Source organism: Macaca fascicularis, chromosome 7, assembly GCF_037993035.2.
Source record: "Macaca fascicularis isolate 582-1 chromosome 7, T2T-MFA8v1.1".
NCBI lineage: Eukaryota > Metazoa > Chordata > Mammalia > Primates > Cercopithecidae > Macaca > Macaca fascicularis.
The window spans coordinates 59,692,868-59,712,736 of NC_088381.1; the positions used below are offsets into that span (position 1 = coordinate 59,692,868).

At 37.7% G+C, this 19,869-nt stretch overlaps 1 protein-coding gene across 6 annotated transcripts in view; it reads right to left on the minus strand.

Annotated features, from left to right (window-relative positions):
* Window positions 1-19,869, minus strand: part of EFL1 (elongation factor like GTPase 1) — a 130,604-nt gene that overhangs the window by 93,138 nt on the left and 17,597 nt on the right. For 5 of the 6 annotated variants that reach the window (XR_010588201.2, XM_065548292.2, XM_005560278.5 and 2 more), the window contains 8 exons: window positions 17,298-17,431; window positions 16,448-16,585; window positions 14,344-14,558; window positions 6,694-6,817; window positions 4,886-4,962; window positions 4,033-4,169; window positions 3,306-3,428; window positions 1,040-1,139 (listed from right to left, as the gene is read on the minus strand). Coding sequence is in view for 5 of the 6 variants with exons in the window: in XM_005560278.5 (XP_005560335.3) it covers window positions 1,040-1,139; window positions 3,306-3,428; window positions 4,033-4,169; window positions 4,886-4,962; window positions 6,694-6,817; window positions 14,344-14,558; window positions 16,448-16,585; window positions 17,298-17,431 (1,048 nt within the window). In the remaining variant the exon portion in view is untranslated. The remainder of the gene's footprint in view (window positions 1-1,039; window positions 1,140-3,305; window positions 3,429-4,032; window positions 4,170-4,885; window positions 4,963-6,693; window positions 6,818-14,343; window positions 14,559-16,447; window positions 16,586-17,297; window positions 17,432-19,869) is intronic. The other variant, XM_045397397.3, reaches the window with a different exon arrangement.

Consider the following 19,869-nt stretch of genomic DNA (forward strand, 5'->3'; position numbering starts at 1 on the left):
TTTGGGGTCAGGTCACGGTGGGTCTGAAATGCCACTAAGACAGCTCAAGTTTATTTCACAGGCTGATGATCTGACCTTCGGTCACTCACATATTATTTTCATGATTTCTGCTATATCTGCATATTATTTATTTAATGCTTATTTAAATGCACAAACATTTTGAACTCAATAAAACTTTAAAATCTCATCACAGTAAAGGCTTTATCACTTGACATACACAGGCAATACACACAAATAAACATTAAAATAAATATGCCAACTAAGTAAACTAAAACTTGTTTCCCTAAGTACCACTGAAATCATCACCAACACTTCACACTTGAATCAAAACTGCTCAAAGCAGTGAGAATCATTAAGGGTTTTGAGCAAGAGACATATCTTCATAGCTGAGTTTTACAAAGATCACTCTAAAGGAAGAAAGGCAAGTGCATCAGTGGAACTAAAGATGGGGCAGGAGAACCAGCTAGGAGGTTGCTGCAACAATATCCACAAGACATGATCAGAATCTAAACTTGTAGGGAAAGCAGCAGAGACAGAAGTAGGGGAACTCACATAAAAAACAGGAAATGTAGAAGAGACAGATTCCCCAAGACTCTGGAACTTGAGAAATATCCCTCTCCTACACCCACCACACCCGGGCACACATAATACACACGGGGAAGCAGAGATACTCATACATTCATAATCTCTACTGAGGTAGACAGAATTAGATGAGACAAGGCAGGAGGCTTAGATTAGAACTCGCCTAACATGTTCAACAAAAGTTAACTGTTGCTACTGCTACTAACGCCACTCTTCAAACTTACGTCACTTCAATTCAAAATCCCAGAGCTGCTTTCAACAGCTTTCTCCTACAGAGGTATCACAAAAGGATATATTACTGTACAAATTGTATGTTACCCTGGGGGTTGGCTTGAAATGAATTCTGGGTTAAGAAGGAAAAGCATTATCTGTGCCTCACCCCCATCCACACCCCAACTACATCCTACCAAACATATACCATATTCCTAGCCCAGCCCAACTTTCCCACTTCCCTTACCTTGGCTTATTCTGAGGCAAGGCCTTAGCATCAACTGCAAACATTTTGGAAACAAATATGATAACTGGAGCAGTCTCCTCACTTCCACATTTCATAAAAGCTAAACAAATAGGAAGTAAAAATGTCACTATTTTTCCCATTACTAAAAAAACACATATTTTTCTGGAAAACAATTAAAATGTTTAGAACATCGCATTATCTAAATGCATCAGAAGTCCATAACTTTTTCCAACTATGATAAGAATTTTAATTAGAAAAGGGTAAGATTGCTAGGAAAGAATAGCAGAGCAAAAGCAAACAGAATTGGCAGAAATAAGGAAGGAAAAGCAAGCAAATTTGATGGGGTGAGGGATCCCATATGAAAGTTAAAGCTATGCAATGAGGTTAAACATCTACTATAAGCACTAATACATTTTTCACTGTATCAAGTATAGAAAAAATAGAATTGAGGAATGTTACCAAAGGCCAACGATCAACAAGGTAGCTTGTTAATAAGATATATAAAAATCAATAGCTTTTCCAATCCCCCACAGTAACAAGTTAGAAAATAAAATGGACAAAAATACTGTATTATGATATTAACAAATTCTTAGAAATAAATTAAGATTCAATATTATTAAGATACCAATTCTCCTTAAATATACAAATTTTAACGCAATTACGTATTAACATATGAACATTTTCCTTAACCTATATTGGAAGTAAAAAACCATTGATTACTGAATTTTTTAAAACAACTCCATCACCTCACGTTAAAATAATTTGTATACAAAGAATTCAACAGTAAAATTTAAAGAAGGAAAAAGAAAGCCACAGGAAGTAAGAATCAAACATATATCAGAAGTCTTGCCAGTGGAAGCTTTGAATGAGGAACAGAATGACATGCCCTGACTTTTATCTTAAGAGGATCACTCTGTTTTGTCTGCAATATTGAGAAAACACTAACAGGAATCAAGAGCAAAAGCAGGGATACTAGTCGTTTTGTTGTTGTTGTTGTTTGTTTTCTCAGACGGAGTCTCGTTCTGTCACCCAGGCTGGAGTGCAGTGGCATTATCTCGGCTCACTGCAACCTTCGCCTCCCAGGTTCAAGTGGTTCTCCTGCCTCAGCCTCCCAAGTACCAGGGACTACAAGCGTGTACCACCACGCCCAGCTAATTTTTGTATTTTTAGTAGAGACAAGGTTTCACCATGTTGGCCAGGAAGTGAAAACATTGGGAAATAGCTGAATTCCGTATTTCAAAGGAAGAATAAACAGGATGATGGACTGCATGTTGGACTGTGAGATAAATATAAGGGCCATTGATAACTCCACGGTTTTTGGACTGAGTAAATGAAAAGATTGAGGTCCCCCTGAGATGGGAATGACTAGGTGAGCAGGCTTGGGGATAAGATAAAAAGTCCAGTTTGGGATATGTTCAGTTGAGATGTTTCTTAGAAAACACAGTATAGGGGGAGTTCTAGATATCAGTCCAGAGTCCAGAAAACAGACATGCTCTGAAGATACACAATTGTGTGAATTATGAGTATGTAGTTGTCATTTAAAGTCTTGAGATTGGATGAGATTATCAAAAGAGGGACTGCAGGTAAAATAGATGACGATCAAAGACTTGAACCTTACTTGGGGCACACCAAAGTTAAAAAGCCAGGGAGATGGGGAGGAATCACAAAAAGACCTTATTAAGTATAAGCAGCCAGGGAGACAGGAAGAAAAGCAGAAGCAAGGGAATGGAAGCAATGGAAGCCTAGAAGTCAAGGGAAGAAATTGTTTCAAGGAGGAGTGATCATCTGCATCAAATGCGAGTGGAAGATCTAGTCCTATGAAGACTGAAAACTGGTCATTAGATTTAATGAACCAAAAGTCAATAGTGATGCCAAGAACAACAGTGTAGTGGTTTGGGGGCAGGGTTACAAAAGCAATAGAACTGGAGGAAAAGAATTAGAGAAAAGAAAATACATAGAGACAAATTTCATGGAACCTACAAAGTCCAGAATGGGAGCTTCTTTTCTCACGAGGAGCATGTGTACAGGAAGTCGCTGGTCTCTCATCGTACTGGCTGAGCAAAATGGCTGTAACAAGAAAACCTTTGGGGTGGGGGTGGGAGGCAAAACTGGTGAAATGGTCATTTGTGAAACTGTTCATCTGTGGAAGTGGACATTTGGCAAATTGGCCATTTAGCAAACTAGCATTCAGCAAATTGGTCTAGAGCAGCCTGGATGGAGGACAGTCAATGACATGGTATATTCCAACAGGTCCATCTTTCCTTACCTGCTTTCAGTGCTTGAGTTTCTGGTGGAAGAGAGTCAAAGGTTTGTGATCCTGTGCACATCAGTCTCTCCACTCTCTCGGCTGTAATATCAAGGGGACTAGGAAGTTTCTGACACACCATCGCTGAAGTCTGTTGTTAAGGACTCAAAACCTTGAGCCAGTGCCTCCCACCAAGGCGAAGATTCACTGTATGTTCTAAATATTGAGGTAACAAAGTCTGTCCATACAGAAAATGCCTGTGCTATATGGCAACACTGCTTTATGCATCACATCTCAAAACATGCACACGATTTCAGGGAGTTCACAAACTCCTAAAAGCTCAGAAAGGATCCTCATGACAGATACTTTAACACTGAGACCCATGGAACAAATGAGAACAGAGCTTAGCAGGCTGGCTATCGGTGACCTTGAAATGAAACAGTTATCTAACACAAACATCTTATTTAAATCTTAGTGTAAACATTTTTATTTTTACAGTTTACTAAATAAACACAAAAAGAATTGTCTTCTTAAAGAAGTTCACTATTAGTAATGTTAACATAAATTAGTATTAGTGTATTAATTATTAAAGTATTTAATACAGTTTCATGGTAGAACACCAAATAAGCAGAGAAGACTTATTTTGGATTGAATGTTATTTCCAGAGAATTTCCTGGTTGCCATAACGCATTGTTTTTTCTTGCTTTATCAAAACTATTTCATTAAAAACCATTAGAATAAAGGATACCAAGAACAGCATGGGATATGGGTAGCCACTGACTGCAAATGGCGTTGATCTGAACTTTAGGGTCTGAATGTCGTGCCTCCCGGGCTCCAATTTTTAATCCTAAAGAAGTCACTATTTTATCAATTTTGTCTTTGTCCCTATAGTAAACACAAGATTGGAGGGCGGAAATGTCATATGCACATAAAAACAGGCAGTGGGGAAAAGGAACCCAACATTATCTGGCATATTTTTATCCTAATGTGTTACTTTTTCAAAAAAAGCTAAAAATGATTGAAGGGAATTCTGCCACAGAAAAAGCCTCCTCAACTTCTACTCTTATACTTTCAAGTGAATCCTTCTTTAAGACTTCCCAGGAAGTACTTCTCCCCAATCTCCTCAAGCAGACTATATCAAGTGGTAAAGCAGTCTTACAAATAAGTACTAATAAGTCATTATTGCACCACAGGAATAACTCAGAAAATAAATTTACTAAGGCAAACTTATACCAGAAAAGTTATTTCCTCACTTCCCCATTAATGATCCTAGCTATCAAGCACCTTTTCTACTTTAATAACTATTTTTTAAACCTGGGTTTGCATAAAAAAAGACCCAATGTTTCTTTCTATCCTTTTATCTCTTCACCTCAGCACTCTATAAAATATTGCTATCCTGTTCCTTCAACATCACCCTTTAGCTGGGTTACACAGACTTCTTTAAATTGCTTCCAAGCCCTGTAATCAACTCATCTGTAGAAGCTCTGTTCACTTTCTCAGTCCATCTCAGCTTTCTGAAGTATGACTCATCAAACTGGAAAGTGAGACAAATTATACTGCCTAAAGATGCCTAAAGGTAAACAATGTCATAAGAGTCTTACTTTTTCAAGACAGCATCATACAAACTCCATATATTTTCCAGGATCAACTGCACAAATAAAGGTTTCTTTCCTTTGGCCTGTACAAAAGAATATACGGGCTTAAGTTCCTGAACATTTAATAGGCATTTATATATTCCTTCTTGACATGCTTTTATTCTCAATGTGTTTCATTTCTACTTGAAAATAATTATTCAAAAATAAAGTAGATGAAAGTAGTTATAAGAATGCACTTAAACAGCCAATAATCCACAATTAATAATAATCCATTGTTCTTTCCTCTGGGAACCATAGACTTTACAAGTGACATGACCATTCGTGGGTCATATTACCACGGCTGCCATCAAACAAATACACACAGCACCCAAGCCAAGAGCTAAAACTTCACTCTGCACGTGCAGGCTCTTTCCATGGACTTCAGTCTAAAATTATGTTAGAAGAAACATAAAGCATTCTTAAACATATTTCTAAAAGTTCACAAGGATAGGAAAATTTTGAAAACCCAAAAAACTGCATCATTTCTCTTACCAAACTACGCAAAAAGTTACTAGCAAGAGCACCTTGAGGGGTATACTCTCCCATATACATGAAGGGGGATATATTAATAAATTGAAACCTCCTTTCTGAAGAACTACGGGCAACAGTATTAAGAAGTTAAAAGTCATTGGCTTAGAATGCTCAGTTTAAAAAAAAAAAGCATCATGAAGACATAAAACTTATCCACAAAGATATCTATCGTACAATATCAAAACATTTGAAAAAAAACTATGTCCAATCTTAAGAGAATGATTACATAAATCATAGTGGTCTCACAAAATAAAATAACAGAGTGCTCACTGAATTATTTCATATAATCATCATAACTATCCTATAAGTGCTATTATCTTAATTTTACATATGAAATAACTGAGATAAAAGTCATAGAGCCAGTAAATGGTGGAGCCAAAATTCAAACACAGAGTCAACTCTCAAGGCATGCTCTTTCCCACTTAGCTATATTCATTCCCTTTAAAATATATGGTTTATAAAAAAGCTTTTAATGGCAAGGGAAGATGTTCATGATATGACAAAAGCAAAAGGGCAGCTACATTGTATAAACAGCATAATCTCAACTGAGGGATGTATATATCCATGTAAAAAGAATGAAAGAAATTACAAACATCTACTAGCAGTGCTGGCTTCGAGTTTTTTGTTTGCTGTGGCTTTATACTTGTGAGTACTTTCTAAAAAGAAATGTATATGATTTTCAGTGAGAATAAATTTATGAAATCCTGGTTTTATATCAAAAAATAAAGCTCCAAGAAAAGTATCCTTTGAGGGTATATGACAGCATTCCTACACCACCTCTATCTATAGAAGGAGTTTCAGGGAGCATCCACCTCTCCCGATCTACACTGCACGATGACCAGCATGCAGGGAGATAAGGCTTCAACTGAGACTAGGACAGTGTGAACCATACAGGGATGTCTAGAAGAGACATCTCTTTATGGTGACAGAGACAAACAAATGCACGGCACAAAACGTGTGTCTTCAGGTGCCCAAGATCTAAGATTTTTGGTCTTCTGAAAAAAAAAGAAAAGAAAAGAAAAAGCAGTTCTTTGCTCACTATACTTAAAAGGACTAAGAACTCTATATGAATAATACCTGTATATGAGACGTGTAAGCCTTTCCCAATTATATACAGTAAAAATTCCCTCATGAACTCACCTGAATAAATTAAAGCTGAATTACATTTATTAAAGATATTACAGGATAGATTTTCATAGGGCAAGAACATGACCAGCAATCAAAAGGGACATACACCACATTACCTGATCACCCTTCATGATCTTTTTAGCCTTCATATTTATACAGTAATCTCCCCACAAGGTTTTCATAAGAACTTCCTTTTTGATGCCAATTTTTTGACTGTAGATTCTGGCGAAGTGCTCAATTCTGAAAGAAGACCAAATGTTCACGTTATTAATAACAACGATTAGCATAGGTAACATTTGAACATTTCTGTGACAGGTACTGTTCAAACTTGTTTACACGTGTATTACTAAACTTAATCCACTATCCTACAGAACTTCCCCATTTTACAGAAAAGGGTAATGAAGCACAGTAATATCATGCAGGGAAGAAGTGAGGTGGGGCTTTAAATCCAAGCGGTCTGGCTCCAAAGCCCATGTTCAGGTCTACATTAATATGAATTGTAATACATGCTATAGCTTTGTTTCTTAATTTTGCATGTGTAAAACAAGATAAAACTAGGGCCAAAGCCAAGAAAATGCAAGCTCCAGCTGCCCGTCACAACTATGCCAGCCATAAAATTTTATTTCAGCTACTCACTGCTGTGACAGTTGCTCACAAATGAAAGAAACTCTTGAGCCACAACCTGCCAAAACAAGGTGTTTATTATCCTAGATTAATGATAAACATACACACACTGACTTAACTCGCATCAGCCCACAGAGAAACCAGTTACCACCATGGCCTCCCATCACAGGAGGACAGTCAACAACAACTAAGGGTGCTACATATAGCATCTGCATTGTCTGGATAAAGGACCTAAGAAACGCCTTGTCTTTAGAGAACAACCTAATTTAATCTAAGGTTTGAGATTAGAATTTTCAAAGTACCAGCATCTTAAAAGATGCCTGCTCAGGAAAAAAAAAAAAAAAAGGATATTCCCAGTTTTTTTCCACACCATACTGAAAAGCCCAACCTAATGCAATCATGCAAGAAAAGGAAATAAAAAGTATACTGATTAGAAAAGAATAAATAAAACTATCTTTGTTCACAGGTGACTCTTTAATCACTCCTCCACAAATGAACACAATGTGAAAGGCTGACAACCACTGGTAGAGTTCCTATGCCTCAAAAAGAAAGCAGGCTCTGCCTTGTTGCCTAACCAGTGGATCGCTAAAGAGTCAGGCCTCCTCCTGGCTTCCTGTGTTTCTGCACACCCAGAATGGCGCACAGAGCCTTACTTCCAGATGTTAAGTCAGGATACCCTTATCTCTGCGGCTTTTCATTTGTCAACACCCAGTTTTGCTAGGCAGGCTGCAACCTGCCATGCAGATTTGCAAATCCAATTCAGGACCTACAGGCAGGTCCAAGGTCTACACGTGGAAGGAAACAATAGGAGGCAACTACTGTGGACTGACTTCCCAGGCATTCTCCAACCTAACTGTAGAAGGGAGCCCTATTCTTTAGCAGTGATGCTCCCTGGGGCCTCAACAAATACAGCTGAAGCTTTGCTCTCCACATTGGCAACTTGGGTCCTTCTTAGATGGTTAAAACCGGAGCTAATGACTGAGTGATGAACACATGAAACCTGTGACATTTTCTTTCTTTTAAATTTGAATTATTTTTTCACCTGATATAGAACCAATTTTTTTATATCTTTAACTGACACTTACATTCTGACTTTAATTATTCTATTCATATGGTTCATGTTCCTGTCTACTTAACCTGTGAAAATCTCCCCTAAACCATGTGCCTGCAGAGTTCTACTTATAGTTCTATTTTTGTCTCATGCACTTTGTTGTTCTGATAATTGATAGCTAATCTCTTCACTAGTAAATGTGTCAATTATCTATGCGAAAATGATCCTTATGCCATAATTCATTTACCATAAATCCTATTTTATTGTTAATGTTGCCAAACCTCTCTCTTTTCATTCACATTTGGTTGACATAATCTGATCTAAAGCTTTGGTATTTAGCCTCTGTCCATTACGCTTTATGTTTATCTCTTTTACGTAGTAAACGTCTGGATTTATTTTTTTAATAAAATTTCCTTTCTAAAAAATATCTCCTTAACAGGGGATTTGATACATTTATTGGGGCAATCATTTATCGGTACAACTGTTTTGATCAGTTAGATTTCCAGTGTGGTTTCTATTCTTTCAGGATTTTTTAAAAAAATGTTGAGTTGTGTTACCCAGACTGTATTATACATTCTTTTATCTTTTATAATGATGTCAGATAAATACCCTGCTCTTAATTCTGAAAGTGGTAAACTTAAAGATTTTTATAAATAAACACTCTAAAACCCCTATCAAAATCATAAATTATAGTAAGACATTTGCCCTTTTGCTTAGGCTAGGCTCTTCTAGTCCACCACATAAAATATTCACACCTGTGTACACACATGGGTACATAAATCTTTCAAAATCTTGTTTCTTATCCTTTTCATTATTTTTTATTCCATACTTCCCACAAAATTTGCTTAACACCAACCCATTCCCCATTACTGCTAGTGCTTTTATTTATTTTTGTCATTAAACAGTTACAATTTTTAAACACTGACAATTTCTAGCACTTCTCCATTCTTGAATTCTATTTTAATTCGTTTCCTCTACAGAGTAACTGCAAACAAGAGTCTAAGAGACCTGCAGACCGATTTATATTCCAAGACTACTGATCTATTCGTTGCCTATCTTCATGAATGACAACTCAGTCAAGTATGAAATTACTGAACCACACACCCTTTTGCCCTCCAAGCTACGAAGTGGATTACTGTTAACTACAGAATTCTAAGACACGGTTACACAAAGACAAGTAAATCTATTACAAAGGGCTTCTCATTGTCTCTTTTCTCCTGTTCCTATGCTATAAGTTTGGGGACTCAGTTCTATGTATCTAAAGCAAGAACTTAGATTCTTGCTGCTACCCATCCAAGTCAATGTGTTTCTGCTTTTCAGTGCAGACTCTCCCAGATTAACATCAATTAACAGGACAGATTTAGGCAGAAGACCTAGGTTCAGCCTCTAGTCACACTTCTTAATCCTTTCCCACTGCAGAGAGTTTATAGAATCATCTTGCAAATTCTGAAATGTGCTCATTTTCCACTTTTGTGACACATGCAGCCGTCAACTTGGCCTATTCACTGACATTTTAGAGGAAAAAGGGAAGGAAAAAGTCTCTGGTGCTTTCATTTCCACCACTACTTTCCCATAAATTCACATATCAACTTGTTGAGAACAGACACTAGCCGATCTCTAAATCTGACCTTGTCTAACACAGGGGAACATTCATTTATTGGCTGACAGTATCTAAAAATGTCAGAAGTAAGAGCTCTGTAAATTTCCCTTATTCTATCCATTCAACTTTCTCCCCATTCCTTTTCCTTCCACAATAAACTTCCCCCAATTTTAGTGATTGACTAAAATTGGCATAAAACATTAAATTACTTATGAAAATCACTGTAAGAAAGGGACAAGCCTCCCACCTTGTGGTTTACTACCAGAATGCTCACAAATCAGGAAATCAACAGGTCTGACCCTATTACACGACTGAATGAATCACTGTGAATGAATCTGAAGAAAGTCTTGAAATCATCTTAGCCCAATATTCTTGTTTTTTCAGATAAGTAAACTGAGGCCTAGAAAGGTGATAATGACAACCCATCAACCATATATGAAAAGTGCAAATTCTCAGCAGGTTCACAATTTCTATTTTTATCATATACACATTACCTCAATTTATTTAAGTCTGGTATGACCTTTCGGGCATCAAATGGACTAAGGTATCTATCATTTATTATAAACAGAAAGTTATGATATTATATTACACTGCCCAAGACAAAATCTGGTCAAAGGGAAACTGGAGAACAAGTTCCTGTAAAAAGGAAAATATATTTTAAAAAATGAAGCCAGAGATTTGTTAGGCTACTCCAAGCCTTGCATTCTAGTCAGCTCCTGATCCTTTCTTTCTTTCCAATTCTAAGTCATACTGATACATGTTTCATGAAGAAACTCTGTTTTCTCCTACTGCATCAGTTTTAGTTCTATGATTCCCATAAATTACATGCAATATCAAGCCCACAACTAAAGTAAAGGTCGTTATGGTCCCACTATTACTTATCCAAACCACAGACATTTTTCTCAAAGTAATAATCTTTTAACTACATTTGGATTTTTTGATTCCACAAGTCAGAAATTGCTATAGTTAAAAAAATGTGATCAATTACCTACTCCATTCTGAAATCTAATATCACTGTTAACACGGCCTCAGCATGTACAAATCCGGGAGAGGCAATAAGAAGAAATAAGAATCCTTATACCCCATAGGGCAGACACTAGAGAAGAACCATGTCAAAAAAAGACAGGATTCAGAGTCAGGCAGACTTTAATCTTAATATCAGCCTGCCTCTTATTAGTCGAGTGATGTTGAACAAAATTTACTCAATGTTCTTGAGACTTAGATAATAAATAGTAGTATCTGTTTCAAAGGAGTGTTGTCAGAATTTAGCGAAATAATTTAAATAAAGTGACTAACTCAATATCTTGCACATGTACATCTTCATTAAAGCTAGACTAACTTTTGCTACTGCTGGTATAAAAGTTGATATAAATATATTTGTTCATCTATGTATAAATAACTTTAAGAAGATAAAAAAAAAACTGACAGGAAATAAACTGAGCTAAGGAATAAGGTGGGATCCATTTGTGGTACACATTTCAATTTACTCAAGAATAAAGTTAAAAATCAACTGTATATAAAATATGTAAAGAAATGCAAGACTGGCTCAATATTCAAAAACATCAATCAATGTAATATACCATATTAACAAGCTAAAGAAGAAAACTCATACAAATATATTAATCAATACAGAAAAGGTATGTGACAAAACTGGACACATTCATAATAATGACATTCAGAAAAATATTAGGGGACTTCCTCAACTTGATAACAGACATCTAAAAACAGCCTGCAGACCTAACATTATTTCTAATGGTGAAAGACTTAATGCTTTCCTCCTAGATCGAGAACAAGGCAAGGAAATTCTCATCACTGTCAGTCAAATAGTGCTGGAAATTCTAGCTAATGCAATCAGCAAAAGAGAAAATAGCATGGAGATAGAAAAGGAAAAAAAATACAACAATTCCTATTTGCAGACATGATTGTCTCGCAGCAAATTCAAAAATATCTACAAAGAACTTCAAGTGAGTTCAGCAAGGTGACAGTATACAAGATCAACATATAAAAATTAATTGTATTTCTATATACTAGATGTGTGAACACCAAAATTAAAAATATCACTTATAATCATTCAGAAAAATGAAAAATTAAGTGGAAATCTACCTTAACATGTACAACACTTGTATGCTGAAAACTATAAAATGATCACAAAATATTTTTTTAAAATGTTAAATAAATGGAGAGGTATAGTGTGAGGCATGGAATAGAAAAGATTCAACACAGCAGAGATGTCAAAATTCTCCCCAAATTAACAGGTTTACCAAGCAATTTCCATCCAAATCCTAGCAAGATGTTTTTGTAGATATAGGTAAGATTACTATAAAATTTACATGGAAAGGCAAACGCCTTGAACAGCAAAAGTAATTTTGAAAAATAAAAATAATGTGGACAGAAATAATCTACCTGATTTCAAGACTTATTAATGTAGCTCTACTAATCAAAATTATGTGGTACTGTTGGAAAGACAGACACATAGATTAAAGGAACAGAACAAAACACTCAGAAACAGACCCACACAAGTATGCCCAACTGATTTTGAAAAAGGCACAAAAGCAATTCAACAGAGAAGAGATAAACTTTTCAACAAAGGGTTCTAGAGTAAATGGAAATTCAAAGGCCCTCTTCTCCCACAAACGAAAACCTCAATCCAAGCCTCACACTTTATACAAAAATTAACTCAAAATGGGTCACAGACTTAAATGTAAAAAGTAAAACTAAAACTTTTAGAAAAAAATGAGAGACAATCTTTAGGATCTAGAGCTAGGCAAAGAGTTCTTCAACTTGACTCTAAAATCAAGATCCATAAAAAGAAAAAATGATAAAGGACACTTCGGTCAAATTAAAAACTTTGCTCACTTTGATGGTTGGGAGTGGTGGCTCACGCCTGTAATCCCAGCACTTTGGGAGGCTGAGGCGGATCACCTGAGGTCAGGAGTTTGAGATCAGCTTGGCTAACATGGTGAAACCTCGTCTCTACTGAAAGAAACACAAAAATTAGCTGGGAATGGTGGTGTGCACCTGTAGTCCCAGCTACTCAGGAGGTTGAGGCAGGAGAATCACTTGCACCTGGGAGGCGGAGGTTGCAGTGAGTCAAGATTGCGTCACTACACTACAACTTGGGCAATAAGCAAGACTAAAAAAACCACAAAAAACTAGCCGGGCGAGGTGGCGGGCACCTGTAGTCCCAGCTACTCGGGAGGCTTAGGCAGGAGAATGGCGTAAACCCGGGAGGCGGAGCTTGCAGTGAGCTGAGATCTGGCCACTGCACTCCAGCCTGGGCGACAGAGCGAGACTCCGTCTCAAAAAAAACAAAACAAAAACAAAACAAAACAAAACAAAACAAACAAAAAAACAAAAAAAAATCTTTGCTCACTTTGAAAAACACTATTAGAGGATATGAAGTCAAACTATAGACTGGGAGAAAATATTTGCAAAACACATATGAGACAAAGGACTACTGTTTAGAATAGAAAAAACTGTCAAAATTCAGGAGTATGAAAAAAACACAATAACAAAATGGGAAAAAATGTGAAAAGACATTTCACTCAAGAGGACCTACAGATGACAAATCAGCACATGAAAAGATGTTCGAGGTAACCAGCTATTATGAAAATGCAAATTAAAACCACAATAGCATATTAGTACACACCCAACAGAACTGCTAAAATGAAAACAGTGACAACACCAAAAGTGAACATTTGGAGAAAACGGATCACTCACGCATGCATTGCTGGTGAGAATATAAAATGGTACAGTCCCTCTGGAAACAGTTTGATAGCTTCTTTAAAAACTAAACATACAACTACCATACGACTCAGCAAATGCACTCATAGGCATTTATTCCAGAGAAATGAAACATGTTCACACAAAAACCTACACATGAATGTTTATAGCGGCTTTACTCATAATGGCCCAAAAAGGAAAAAAAAAAACCAGATGTCCTTTAATGGGTGAATAGTTATACTGGGGTACATCCACACCATGGAATACTACTAAGCAACAGAAAGGAACCGACTACAGTATTAATGCATGCAATAACTTGGATAAGTCTCTAGAGAACCACGCTAAGTGAAAAAAATCAATCCAAAAAAATCATATATTTTTTGGTTCCATTTCTATAACACCCATGAGATGAGAAATTTGGAGATAAGATAAATGGTTGTCAAGGGTTAAAAAGGGTTTGAGGGAGGGAAGGAAGTAGCTGTGGCAATATAAGGGCAACGTGAAGGAGCTTTGTAGTGATATAAATGTTCTGTATATTGATGGCAAATGGCAAAGTCCTGGTTGAGGTATTGTACTCAACCAATGGTTATACAAGATGTTATTATGGATAGGAGGCAGTTACTGGGTAAAGGGCACCAGAGAACTCTCTGTATTATCTCTTACAACTGTAGGTGAATCTATAGTTATCTCAAAATAAAAAGTTTCACTAAAAAAACCAATGGCATATAAAATCCACAAAGAGATTTAATCAGATTCAAACAGACTTACCCAAAGCCCCACCCATCTATTGCACTGGTAAACACCACATTTCCCTGTTCTGGAGAGAAGTAAAGCTGAGAATCATCTGTGTCCTCCAAGCCAGTGCTCCAGTCATATACTTGCTCTCCTTGTTCAGAATGTGGATTCACTTGGGATTCAGTCTCTCTCTCTGCTCTTTCTTCTAGGACTTTAGAAGTAAAAAGAGTTCCTGTGAGTGCATTAATCTAGGAGAGATGGTGAAATGGCAGAGTGTCATTCAGATGCTTAGCACACTCACGGAAGGATAAACACTGTTTAACCTGTGTTAGGACTAGAATCACCAGTCAGTTTGGGCTCATTAAGCATACACGAATGGAGGTGGCATTTACAATCAGTAAATAACTTACATGTATCCATTCTCTAAACTCAGCATAACTAAATTCTAAGGCTTTTGGAAGGTCATTTTTTGATTATTATTAGTTTAATGTAAATGTTAATATCATACCCTTAATTTGTTTTTCAGCACTGAGGCCTACTATCACAAAGTACTCATGATTTCCAACCCCACAATCCTAGTTTGTAACCTTAGTCCACTGCCTTGCCATTTCTCACATCGGTTGTCTGAAATCTTCACTACCCTCTTCAGGCCCTCTTCCCAACTCCTAATCCTCAACTACTTTCACTCCCAAATAGGCAGTAATCTTATGTCCTACCTCAGAAAGAAAATGGAACCTATTACTCATATTTCCTTCAAGTGCCCCACATTCCAATCTACAAGCTCACTTATGTCTGCAAATACCACTGACCTTTCTCCTGCCAATGCAGGGCAGGAGTTATTTTACCTCTTCCTATTTCATGTTTTTTTTTTTATTTTCTGAGGTGGAGTCTCGCTCTGTCGCCCAGGCTGGAATGGAGTGGTGTGATCTTGGCTCACTGCACGCTCTGCCTCCGGGTTCACACCATTCTCCTGCCTCAGCCTCCCGAGTACCTGGGACTACACATGCCTGCCACCAGGCCCGGCTAATTTTTTGCAAATTTTAGTAGAGACGGGGTTTCACCTTGTTAAACAGGACGGTCTTAATCTCCTGATCTCGTGATCCACCCGCCTCGGCCTCCGAAGGTGCTGGGATTACAGGCAGGAGCCACCGAGCCCGGCCTACGTCTTCCTATTTCTACAGGGAATGATATCCATCCCTCATTCTTTTTCACAGTTCTGCTTTTATTGTTTCCTGCCTTTAGCAAATAAATATACTCAAGCTGTCCTCATCAATGGCTTTCCACTATGTTGAGGAAAAAATTTCAAACTCTTATGCATGGCATACAAGGTTCACCAACATCTAAATCCTATATCCTTTTTCCCATCTCTTGTCACTGTTTAACATAATCTAATTCTTCAGCTATAAAACAATTTGTAGTCCTTAAATGAAACACTGTACTGTGCTTTTTCTTGCCTTTATGACTTTGCCCATCATATTCCTTCTCTTTTGAATGTCCTTTTCCTCTCTACCTGGCAAACACCTACTTCACTTCCATCTCAAGGTTTCCATTGTACGACTTCTAACTCATTCTTCCCTCTTGACCCAGACTGGGTTAGATGGCCCTTATGCTGTCATATCACACCCAGGGCTTATCTCATTGTTCTCCAAGTATCTCTTTGTCTCCCCTACTATACTGTGAGCTCCTTGAAAATAGGGATTCTGACCTGTCCATCTTATATTCACAATCCCTAATGCACAATGGACATTCGATAATTCATTTATTCAACATATATCTAGGAAATATTTGCTGAATAAATAAATGAATGAATGCTTGGGTAAAATTTCCTCTAACGACAGGTAATAAAATACTATAGACAGGTAATAAAATCCTAATATTGCTTCACTTTGGAACCAAGATACAGTTTTAAACAAGAGAGCCTATTCTCTAAGCTTTATATGATGGGTGATTCCAAGAGATGGAAGGGACTACTGAGAACATGCTTATTCTGTAGCCACTGTTGTAGAATACCACCAACATGTATGAATATGAAGTGGAAAAGTTCATTTTTCTGTAGCAATGGCTCATACCAAGCTTAGTAACTTCCTTATAACTCTTCTTTGAGACTAAATTTTTTAAATACTAAAAATTAAAATACCTGTTCTAAAATATTCTTGAGGTGAGAATAGGCCTCTTGTGGGGTGAATTTCAGTTCCACTATCAAGCGATCTATCTTATTAATCACTAAAACTGGACGGATGTTTTCAAGCCAAGCTTGTCGCAGAACTGCTTGTGTCTGATAAAAACAGAAAGAAGAATGTAAAACTCATGATTTGAATTAAGTAAAGCACATTAGAAAATACTGATTAATAACCACTCTAGACAACGCCAGTCAGACAAAGGTATTCATTAGGCATTCACAAACTATGTATACAGCACAGTAGCAAAGAACTATAGACAAGAAATCATCATTGCCTTTACACAACTGACAGTTATGAAGGATAAATAAGGCCAGGCATGGTGGCTCACACCTGTATCTCAGCACTCTGGGAGGCTGAGGCAGGTGGATCGCTTGAGGCCAGGAGTCCAAGACTAGCCTGGCCAACATGGCGAAATCCCGTCTCTACTAAAAGTACGGAAATTAGCCAGGTGTGGTGGCACATGCCTGTAATCCCAGTTACTGTGGAGGCTGAGGCATAAGAATCACTTGAACCCAGGAGATGGAGGTTGCAGTAAGCCAAGATCGTGCCACCACACTAAAGCCTGGGTGACAGAGCAAGACTGTTTCAAAACAAACAAAAACAAAAACAAAGTATGTTAAATTAAAGTCATCATCTCTAAGATTCCTTCAGAACTCTGGTGATTTAACTCCATCACAGACTGGAACGTTACCAAATGTGAAATATAAAACCAACGTTCTGATTGTCAGTGAAATGCCTAAAGTCAGTCAGTTCCTCCTCTTTCCTCACCCTTAACCATTTAAGTATTTTCTCATCACAATCCACTACCTGTGGACAGACTCCTTCCACAGCATCTACCACAATGATGCATCCATCACAAATGCGAACAGCGGTTGATACTTCTGAGGAAAAGTCCACGTGTCCTGGAGAGTCTATCAGATTAATCAGGTACTCCTCATTACCTAAAACACAATTTGTAAACACACATTTTCAGTTCTCCAGGTATACAATGTTCTTCCTCAGGCATTCTAGAATAAGAAAGCTGAAAGCTTCTAAGAAAAAACTGAACAAAGCTAAAGGAGTTGAAAGCTCAATCCAGAGCTACCATTCCAAGTTTTCCCACTGATGGGACTACTGATTCCAAATAGCATCTATATAAAATGTTAAAGGACTTCATTATTCTAATAGTTACCACTTAAGAGCTTAATGGGAGCCAGCCACTATGATACTCACTTTTAATGTGCTAATCACATATTATTGAATCCTTACAATATCCCTATGAGATACATATTACTATTCTCCTTTTACAGATTAGGAAATTGAAACTGAAAGAAATCAATGCTCAAGGGCCTAACAGTAAGAGCTGTTCAAAGGGCTAACAAAGCAGTTGGCCAACTTCTTCCCTACAATTTGTCAAAGAGCAGTGTATGAATCTGCTCAATCAAGATTTAGACTCAAATCTACAAAAACTTAAGGAGCAGTTACTATGTGCCAAGCAGTGTGCTATGTGCTTGCCCATTAATATCTCCTTCAATAGTCTCAACAGACAAATGTATTAAACTTATAGTAGGGTGATGACACATCCTGAGTTGTCTGGTTTTAACACTGAAACTTCCACATCCCATCAAAGCCCTTAGTCCCACGCAAACAAGAAAAAAAAAGATCATCCTAGGTTATAGAGAGTTATCATTAAACATAACTTAGTATACCATGCAGAAAATTAGTAATGCTATAGAATTCTATACTCATTCCCCATTATTGATAAATTTGATAATTCTCTTTTAAAGACAGAATAATTATTTGAATGCTCAAACATATACTTCACTTTTGCTCCTCCCCTTAACTCAGAGTGTCAACTTGAATGTGCTCAAGAATGACTACAAGGTTGAGTATCCTTTATTTGAAATCGAAAATGCTCCAATGAGCATTTCCTTTTTGTGCCATGTTGGTATTTGAAGAGTTTTGAATTTGGGAGCACTTCAGATTTTGGATTTTCAGATTTGGGATGCTCAACCTGCAATGTATGGGACAGTTAAAGAATTTTCCCCCAATATAATTTTAATGACTTCGCTTGTGCCCTAGGTGATACAGATTATAAAACACCACCACAACAATAACCACAACCAGAACTTAACATCTGTGGACTGCCTATTCACGGCTGGCATTGCTCTAAGCATATTACAGAAATTATCTAATGTTTACTTACAACAATCCCCTGTAGTAGTTACAACTATTAGCCCAATTTTATACAGCAGGTAACTAAGGCACAGAAAAGTTTTTTTCTGAAGGACATCCAGTTAGAATCCAACTCTGAGGTTAACTGACTAAGATCACACAATTCAAAATGATAGAGTAGAAGTTCAGATCCATTTAACTCCAAAGACCATACCTCTAACCACTACACTCAGAAGGCAGTAACTTTTACCATACATGCCAAGATTCCACTGCTAATGAATTCCTAAAACACTGGGTGAAGCATTCCCAAGTGTACTGTGGCTCAGTGGGAAAGACTGCCATCAGTTAGCAACAGACTGTCTTCTTCAGAATCACTCCTCCCCACTGCCTCCTGGTCTTTTCATGCAAACTGCTTTATGAGGAACCATTGCTCCGCTGAAACCACCGGAGAAGGCTCTAACCAGAGAAGACCACGGAGATCTCCAATGAAAATCCAAGAAGTCAAATAATCAGAGCCCTGGAGCAATGGTCCACTGGACCTCAATTGAGCCTTTCACTGTCAGATCTCACACCAGTTTTCCTAGCCAACATTTTCTTTTTTTTTTTTTTTGAGACGGAGTCTCGCTCTGCCGCCCAGGCTGGAGTGCAGTGGCCGGATCTCAGCAAGCTCCGCCTCCCGGGTTCACGCCATTCTCCTGCCTCAGCCTCCCGAGTAGTTGGGACTACAGGCGCCCGCCACCGCGCCCGGCTAGTTTTTTGTATTTTTTAGTAGAGACGAGGTTTCACCGTGTTAGCCAGGATGGTCTCGATCTGCTGACCTCGTGATCCGCCCGTCTCGGCCTCCCAAAGTGCTGGGATTACAGGCTTGAGCCACCGCGCCCGGCCCAACATTTTCAATAAGTACCATGGTCTCAACCAAGTACACCAGAAAAAAAAGGAGCATGTCTAGTGGTGGTCTAGGGTCCTAGTATATAAAATTAAAGTCGTGAGATTCTTAGAATCACTCAGCATCTTCTCAGCCTAAGCCTTTATTTCATAGAAAAACATGCTAATGCCCTCAAAAGGTAAGAGACTCACCCAAGGTCCCAAAAGAAGCAAGCCAGAAATACACCCCGGGCTATCGAATGATCTTAGTCATTTCTCGGGTCTTAGATGCCTTCATACTTTGCAACTGGGGAAACCACACTAGCCTGTTCATTCGGCTGAACTCCAGACTTGAGAGTGG